This window comes from Eufriesea mexicana, unplaced genomic scaffold, assembly GCF_001483705.2.
Source record: "Eufriesea mexicana isolate 0111107269 unplaced genomic scaffold, ASM148370v2 scaffold124, whole genome shotgun sequence".
Taxonomy (NCBI): Eukaryota; Metazoa; Arthropoda; class Insecta; order Hymenoptera; family Apidae; genus Eufriesea; species Eufriesea mexicana.
The window spans coordinates 1,106,310-1,115,148 of NW_016908357.1; the positions used below are offsets into that span (position 1 = coordinate 1,106,310).

At 47.4% G+C, this 8,839-nt stretch overlaps 2 protein-coding genes across 2 annotated transcripts in view; one reads left to right on the plus strand and one right to left on the minus strand.

The window, feature by feature from the left end:
- Positions 1-8,839, plus strand: part of LOC108555394 (cyclin-dependent kinase 4) — a 29,712-nt gene that overhangs the window by 5,083 nt on the left and 15,790 nt on the right. The gene's annotated exons all lie outside the window — the stretch shown is intronic.
- The window catches only part of pwn (calcium-binding EGF-like domain-containing protein pawn), a 10,825-nt gene continuing 2,685 nt past the window's right edge, over positions 700-8,839 (minus strand). Inside the window, exons 2-15 of the mRNA XM_017911307.1 lie at positions 5,335-5,650; positions 4,909-5,241; positions 4,586-4,833; positions 3,653-4,495; positions 3,301-3,483; positions 3,029-3,227; positions 2,734-2,972; positions 2,527-2,654; positions 2,170-2,440; positions 1,854-2,070; positions 1,664-1,789; positions 1,383-1,590; positions 960-1,202; positions 700-882 (exon numbers count right to left, since the gene is read on the minus strand). Of these exons, the coding sequence (XP_017766796.1) occupies positions 775-882; positions 960-1,202; positions 1,383-1,590; positions 1,664-1,789; positions 1,854-2,070; positions 2,170-2,440; positions 2,527-2,654; positions 2,734-2,972; positions 3,029-3,227; positions 3,301-3,483; positions 3,653-4,495; positions 4,586-4,833; positions 4,909-5,241; positions 5,335-5,650 (3,662 nt within the window). The 3' untranslated portion in view covers positions 700-774. The remainder of the gene's footprint in view (positions 883-959; positions 1,203-1,382; positions 1,591-1,663; positions 1,790-1,853; positions 2,071-2,169; positions 2,441-2,526; positions 2,655-2,733; positions 2,973-3,028; positions 3,228-3,300; positions 3,484-3,652; positions 4,496-4,585; positions 4,834-4,908; positions 5,242-5,334; positions 5,651-8,839) is intronic.

Sequence of the window (8,839 nt, forward strand, 5' to 3'; positions counted from 1 at the left end):
TCCGTATACTGCCCTTCGACCCTTACGTTCTGCTCTCTTCCGTAAGGAAATCTTACACACTGCGACGAATTTACCGTGTTTAAGACTTAATTATTAATACGTCTTTTAAGTTCGTGTAACATAAGTGATAATACATGCGGTATTGCTGCGTTGTCCAACAATTTAGCGTTAAGTATCTCGGAAAATCGCAGCGTGATACGCAATAGGGAAATCAACTGTCAACCATTGTATAAGATCCAAGGCGATTTGCGTATCACATTGCGTATCATATCGCATTTTCGTCGATAGCTGTCGCTGTAATCGTGTGATATAAATAACTAACAGTGTTACGAATATTAAGTTAAGTAATAGTAAGGGACAATTAATTTAATACTAATCGTTCGGTATGCACCCGTCGTTTCGTAGGTTCTTTCGAGAAAAGACAGCCTGGATATCTTTATTTTAAACTTTCACGTCGTATTACATTATCCCGAGGGTAATACTAGAGCAATAAATATTTATAGAATAAAAGATAAGTAACTAGAAGTTAAGAATTGCAGAATGTGACTTACGTCGATGCGGACAATGGTATGAACGTACACGTAGGTGCATATTAAATTCACTATCTCCTTTCGTCGTTTTATCAACGAGAAATTCTCGTCTTATCGAAACAAGTAGTGCAAGTTAGAGCTTCGGTTAGAATATCTAGATAAACTCCTTTCTTCTTTATTTTCCCTTTTTCCTTTTCACGGTACGAGCGTCCTTATCGAAATATAACTAGCTTTTCCCTGGATTTCACGTTCGATAGTACGGCCTGTATGTAGACATCGGAATATTGTTTTTCGATAAATGGTGGACATCACCTTGATCGTATTCCACGTCATTGTAGATTCCGCTTTGATTCTAAAATAGAAGTATGATTGAGTATACCGAAATTAGCGAAGCGTGAGAAACGACATATCGGAAAAGCGATTACTCACTGCCAGGGATGATCTAGACTTTGGCCTGGGCACATGGAAACCACTATTCTGCGGGATCAGGTCAGCCCTGTCCTTATCCTGCGGCTCGGAGTCCGAGCTGTCCGGATCTGGTTGGTGTCTCTGTCGTGGTCTCGTAGGAGCTTGGAGTCTTGGCAGTGGCACTGGTGGCAGTGTCCCATGGATACTGATGGGTGGATATCCGAACACAGCGGAACTCGGCCGAGTTGGACCCATCGGTTCCGTCTGAAACCAACCAACGATCTCACGTGTCTTTTGCCTCCAGAGAAACGTGTCAAAATATAGATAAAAATACAACGTTTCGTTTCCCTGCTTCCTCGGTTTCCTAGTTCAGTCTCAATCCCAGCAGGTGGACTAATCTCTTCGTCTAAGCTAAAGAAATATTAGAGGTCTGTTGTTACTTACAGCGTATACATTGGCAGTCGCCATGTGGTCGCCAAAGTGTGCCCACATGTAGGGTGGCAAGTTGGTCGGTGGTCCTTGTTTCACGGAAGCAAGGGTACCCACAGAACCGACTCTTGCCAGAGTTCCTGGAAGGGTACCGGGTATGCCACCCTGGATGTAACCGTACACCGGGGAGCCAACCGATTTCTGTTCGCGCGACCACCTTCGGCTGTTTCGCGAAAAGTACTCGTCAGTTTTCGTTCGCCAGGCGAAAGGATTATAGCGAGAAATAACACGTTTACCTCCACATAACCAGGCACACTAACGTCAAAACTATGATAATTAAAGCTGCTACAGACGCCCCTATCGCTACTCCCAAGACCTCTCCATCGACTTCGCATTGAGCACCATAATAATTACCAGTGCACCTTTGAGACGAGAGATTGGTTAGAGGAAATATACATTTCGCTACTAGATATTCTGATTACTTACGTGCATTGCATGTGATCGCCCTGGTAAGAGCACGACCCTCGATTATTGCAGTAACTCGAAGGACACGAGATGCAAGTCCTACCGGATTCGTTGGGGTCGTCCTTGTGAGGATCTTTCAGTCCAGGGTTACACGTACAAGTGAATCCACCCCAGTTGTTCGAGCAGGTCGCCGAAGAGTGACAGTCGTTCAGTTCCGACGATGCACACTCGTCCAAATCTAGAGAAATTAAAATTCGAATAAATCTTTTTCCTTTTTTTTTTTTCTTTTTCTTGACAAAATCGACGTAGCTGCGAAAATCATGCTCTCTATGTTGACCTTGCAAATTTGATATAGATCCAGGCGGGCTGTCGACGTAAAGGGCGCTATTCCCAATATTATTGCTCCTTCTGTGAATAACACCCAGCAGATGTCTCTGCAGCTCGCCTGCTAAACTTGGTCTGATTGTCCTCGGTTCGTAAGTGAGTTTCAAGGTTGCATTCACAAAGACACCCCCTTGTCCTTGGCTCACATCTCCCTGGTACACTCTATTTATGAAGGATCCCATATACTCGTCCGAAAACGGTGTCATCGACATGGCAGACTCGATCTAGATAACGAGGAAAGACACAGTCGTTTAATACCTAGATTCTCGCTTCTACACCAGTGATATAATTCGAAATTAAATGGACTGACAGCTCGATTTGCCTCGTAGGCCAGCGTTTGATACGGCTCGGAATCTTTGTCGGTGAACCCATGATCCCAGACGACTTTCCTGTCATAAATCTTGTCCACCCTGATCGATACTACGATGCTGATAATTTCTAACGGCAGAAAGACGCACAGTTTAGCTTGACCGGTTTAAATCAGCGAGACGATTAGTGTATCCAAGCAACTACGAACTTTTGCATGGCAAGGAATGCTGCAACCTAGCATACCCTGGCTTACAATGACACGCAGATACCCCTTGAACAGTGGCACAAGCCTCGTGTTGACTAATATCACAAGTACTCGTGTCGCCCACGATGCAAGTGTCGATTCTCACCGGAGGTTGGGTCGGCCTTCTGTGAAACGTCGGTCTTCGAATAGTACCAGCTGGTCTCGGAGTCGCCGTTGGCGGATCCGGCTGAGCAACTGCGAATCTGCAAGAGGCAAATTGCAATTAACCCATCGAGCTTACGTTATTTCGGGTACCAACCCCGTGCCAACTATGGCTGGCTGTTGGGTCCTGGTCGGTTGAGGTTGCGGTTGCACGTGCGTCGAGGTTCGATCCGAATTTTCGAACAGGTTCAAGTACGTTCTTTTCCCGTCAATGCTGACGAATCCTTGCCCCTCCACGGCGGAAGTCAGGATCACGTCCGCGTTTACTCCATTTACCGGCACTCTAACGCCTTCTGCTGATCGAAGGTCGCGAAAAGTATAATTACTAGTGAAAGTTGCGCGATAATTAAAGACGCGAGCAGTGTTTACCTGAGCCTCCGCCACCTGGACCTTGAATAGCCGAGACCGTGACATCAAAAATATCACCGAGAGGTGGATGTCTCGGTGGTGCGTAAGGTCGTTGAGTAGCTAGCCCTTGAGTTCCCGTGTAATCCAAGGTATCGTCAAGGACAATCCCAGGTCGGGGTCGGTAAGCATAGCGATCCGTGGGGGCTACAAAGGAAGTTAATCGAGCATGGCAGCCTATCGGCCTTTACAAAGGAAATTAATTAAGCATACTTGCTCGCCGGAGCCGCGTGAGGAATTCATTATAGACCGAATGCGATATTATCTTATCGAATGAAAAAGTTTCACCAGACGCGCATCCGAGCGAATGTCCTACCTGAATTCTTCGAGAACGTGTTCGAGGCAGCGTTATGGATTATGCTTTTCTCCGTGCTCGATGATATCTTCGTGAAAGTCGTTGGTAAATTCTCCGTTGGAGTCGAGGTGCTCGATGCACTCGCGTTCTCCAGCTCGGACGATTTGCTCGCTTCCAGAATCACTGTGTTCGACACATTCGTAGTGCTATTCGGATCGTTCTTCGTGGGAACCACGCCTGTTTGAGCGATCGGTTTGGTCGTTATCGGTTCGATCACCTGACCCGACGAGTTGCTCTCGATATTCGACGTCGACGTGGACTTGGTCGGCGTCTTGGGAACATTCGCTTTGTTGCCTAATTTCTCGGTGTTCGTGCTAGAGGCAATTGCTTGAGAGTCGTTCGTTTTCAAAGTTTTCGTAGGCTTGATCAGAACCTCCAATGGTAGCACAGGTTTAGGCGAATCCTCTTCCTTCGTGACATTCGGTTTGTTGGCGCTGCTAGGCTCCACCGCGGGTGTCGACGTATTTCCCTTAGCTGGGTACTTATTTTCCTTCTTAGCCGTGTTCTCGGGTTCGGCAGTGTTTGTCGGGTTCTCGTTAACGGGTTTTTCCGTGGACTTCGAATCGATCTTATCTTTCTGATTATCGTTCTCGTGACTCTTGGTTACGTTCTCCGAAACGTTTGGAGTTTCGCTCGGCTCCGCTTCCTCCTTCTTCGTGGAGGATTCTGGCTGCGCTGGGTGTTCGGCTTTCTGATCGGTCTGGGGTTTATCCGAGTTCTTGTCGTCTTGTTCCTTCTCCCGGTTGAAAGTGGAATCCGAGGACGGGGGCAGCGGTTTGTACGGAGGAATTGGCCGTCTGTTTGCTGAATTCGGAATTCGGAATCGAGGATGACGAACGATTAGAATAAGGAGAGCCTAAAATTTACACGCGAATTTTATTTCAACGGAATTACCAGAAAGATTCCAAGTCCATGGCCGATTTCCCGGTGGAACGATCTGTTCCGGCAATGGGACTCCATTCACGAAAGGTCTGATGGGCCTTTCGGGTGGTAGTTGGTTAACCAACGGTCTATCCGGTGCTGGCGGTTTCTCGAAGGGATAAGGATGGTCAGGTGGAGGAGGTGGGTTCATTCCAGGGGTGTCGAAATCGGGTGGTAACGGTGGAACATCGGATATTCTCGGCGGTCCTCGGTTATTAATCCTGGAAAAAGAGGATTACGTAGCCTCGAATGAATCGTAGACATCGCGATCCTGCGCAATTGGTGTGTCACTTTACCTAGTAGCTTGGATCGGTCTCAAAGGTCTCATCGTGTTGGCGGCAACGTTCACGTTGCCGTTCAACAATTTGACGATACCCGTGATGATGTCCTGTATGTCAGGATTCGCTTGTCGACCTGGAGAGACGGTTTGCAGAATAGGCGGCGGAGCGTGTTCGCTATAGATCCTCGGGACTTCTTGACGAGCCCGTCTTTGTTGCTCCATTGCTTGCAAATACTGTGCCTGTTGGTTCGACAGTCCAGCTATTTGATGGGGCTCCGACAAGAGTTTTGCTTCCTGCGGAGCCCCTTGTCCTTCCCCCGACATAGATTCACTGGTTGTTGGGGAGATACTGTTAACGGTGGGAAAGAGATTCTCTCGTTTATCCGTCCATCTTTTAATCCGGGTATCTTTTCGATTCTTATAGAACGTTCGATCGACTTACTAATAATATTCACCGGGTTTAACCTCGATGTTGTTCCCATCGATGTGATCCACGTGTTTCGACGAGGTGAACTCGTCGATGGGTTCCTCGTGCCTGGCGTTCGTGCTTTCGAATCTCACGTCGTCTCTGTCGTAATGACTCACGCTTTTCGAGCTTTCCAGCTGGAAGGCTGGAACAGTTCTTTGGAAAGTCGGCGAATCCTCGCGGTGAAACACGCTGGACGTTCTTCCCGGCCCCGTATACCCGCTGGCACTGAGAATTATGTCTTCTTGGGAGGAACGAGAAGACGTTTGGTCGTTTTGGATGGCCGAGACACCTGTGCGCAATTAAGCAACCGCTGAACGTCACCGTGTCATGCAGAAATAAATCACGCTCGCGCGTAACGAGCCCATACCCCCGTTTAGTCACGGATAAATAATAAGGATTGTCCTAGAAGAAAGCGGATAATTATATCGGGATTGATGCGCGTTGAGAACTCTGTCGGTCGTGTGAGAAACGCGTCGATTCAACGAAGATGAAATAATTTCGCTACGAACGGTACTCTCGAATGATTCTCCACGGTGTTATTCCCTCATTTTTGTAGCAGGTTCTCATTAAGAACGTGTTTGGAACACGTTTCGAGAGCAACGATCGAACGAAAGGGTACCCGGTGTAATTCTACGTTTCCTTAGACGTTAGATCAATCAGGCATTTACTTAAATCACCTGGGCGATGGCAAGAAACGTGGCGTTGTCGATAGCCATGGAAGGGTCGCGATCGAGAGTGGCAAAAAGTCAAGAAGATCCACGGTCGATCGGGAAGGAAAACGGTACTCGAACGGTTGACATTCTCGAGGCCGGTATCGAGTGGTTTGACCAACCGTGGACGTGACGCGTATGAAATTACTACTATCTCTTTCCTCCTTCTTCCTGCGTCCTCTGACATTCTCCTTCGCTCGCGTCGCATTTTTCGTCTTTCGTTCAACAAGCCGGAAAAAAGTTCATCGACATCGTCCAACCGGCGAGTATCGTTTTTGGCAACAATCAGTTACGCGATATCGCGCCAGTTGTCGTTTAATCTCCCGCGGATTACACGGTTTATCGCGTGATCCAGCCAGTTTTGCCATTTTCCCTGCCGACCGAGATCAAGCTCGTCAAAGTCGTTCATCCACGACTTTCCAGCGTTAATATCGCTTTTACCGCGTGTCGTTTGCACGCGTACGCGTCCTCTTGCGGCCGAGTTTGGCGCAGTTGCAAGGCGCATAGAAATTCCGCGGTAGACGGGACAGGAACAATGCCAGATTTCTATGCAACAAATCAACGACGCGCGAAGCAATTTAAGTGAAACTACAATCGTCGGCCGGTTCGTACAGATCATCGTGGCTCGATAGTAACGATCGGTGTCCTGAATATCGCGCGGAAACCTGGAATACTGACCGAGATAATTAATCGTTTCGATCGGGTACCACTCGGATCCGTGGCTCGGCCACGTGTTCCGATCTTGTCGAAAGCAACAGCCCGCGAACGACACGTTCGGCTTTGTCTCATAGAAAGTGTGCATATTATAGTATCATTTTCCACCGCACTTTTTCCTTCTTTTCAGACCTTTCACCGTCTTTGACCGACTGTTTCGAGGAATACTTCAGGTACCAGACAGTTCCTGTTGTTAACGGGATAATAAGAACAACGATCTAACGGGGCCTGGTTCGTTTCGTTAAAGGTCGGATTAGGACTCGAAGCGATCGATGGCTCGCGTCCTCTATTCTTCCGTACATCGCGAAACTTCACCGTCACTCGTCGTCAGACCATCCATTAATTATTTCGTTAATTATTCCATTAATTATTCCATTAATTATTCAGAGAAACATCGGATAAGAGGCGCAACTTCACTTTTCGATTATACCGGAACGAGTCGGAGGAAGGATTGCAAAGATGTAGCCAGGATATCTGCGCAATCGCGAAATTCCACGGCGAATAATGTTTTCGCTTCCTGTGCAATCGCGGTAACCTCGAATAGACGATCTATCGCTAATTGCTCGTTAGGAACTGTATACGAAGCGACACGATTTTCAAACAGTTGCCCGTTCGTAATCGCAATTAAGCTAACCGCTGCTTCGTTCTACTCGTCGAGCATCATGCTCTCGATGCTCCCTGTTTGATTTCTGCGGAACCGGTGCAAAAACGCGTTGACGAATGAAACGAATTCTTTTTCGGATCAAATCGATGGCTTCTAGGGAAGAAACGGGTAAAAAGCATCGTTCGAGGTACGGTTATCCTCGTTTCGACAAAGCCAAGCGCTAATTTAACTGTCCTCCTTCCACCAAAGAAACCGTGGGCTATTGTTGCACGGTACGATGCGTTATTATCGTCCAGATTACGGTGTTAGTCGCAGCCAAGTTAGTATCCAAGGAATGCTTCGAGTCTAGAACCATAGTCGCCGCGAAATAACCAGTTTCGTCCATTTTTAACCGAGTTTCATGGAACCATTCGTGAAACGTTGGATCGCGTTTGCAATTTAAATCACGGCGATATTTCGTTTTGCCCTTTCGTCGATTTATCGTTCCACGAGCTGTTAATTGATCGATTACAACGTCTACGTAGCGCGATGATGGCCGTTTATATTTTATCCTACGGGTTCGATCGGGGAACCTGTTACAGCGTACGTGTTACCGAGACTTTCGTTTCCTATTTGGATCGCAACGTCGTATAAATAATAATTATAAACGTGGCTCGCATGCTGCGAACGAGTAACGGTGTCCGCGAACACCATAACCTTGCTAACGTGAGAGCATCGGATAGGGATCCCGTGAGAATGTAGGTGAATTGCATGGTTGATTCTGTCGCAACGAACGGAATGCAGTCTCTTGGTCAAGTTGCAAACTTCAGCTGTCCTGGATCCTTCGGGAGCCCAAGGCTTACCCGTCTGAGCTCGCTGCTCCGAGTCACTGCTCGAAATAATTAGCCAGGAATTCTCCGTTCAGTTACACCTCTGCGACCGGTGTACTTTTACTTCGTCGATTAATCCCGACTTTGAAATTTCTGCCGTTCTTTCGACGCCTGACCCCCTGTCGAGGGAACGGGAGAATATACTAACGCTAGTGGATTCGCAGCTATGGAGATGTCCGCGAAACTTTTCAACTTTTCAATTCTTCATCCTGATGGTTTACCTCTGATTTCACGGGAACGGGTGATTTCCAGGAAACGGAAGAGTTACGAGATATTCACGGTAAACACGGCATGCGTTTCACCGGGTAACGAGGTAACATAGTTTTGTGTTGTGCGCAAAACGTCTATAAAAAATACTACCGGTTCTAGATACCACTAGATCGCCTCTCGAGATATGCGCGTAATGATAATATTTAGCAACGACTGGATCGAAGTAATGGAATCCCACGGACACAGAACCGACCATTCACCATCGATTCGTTTCAATCGCGCGCTCTACTCCGCGTTATATACGTTTCCTCGGCGACACGCAGACCGGTGCTCTTATTGTCGCGATAAATAGAGGAAGAGAAAAAGGAAAA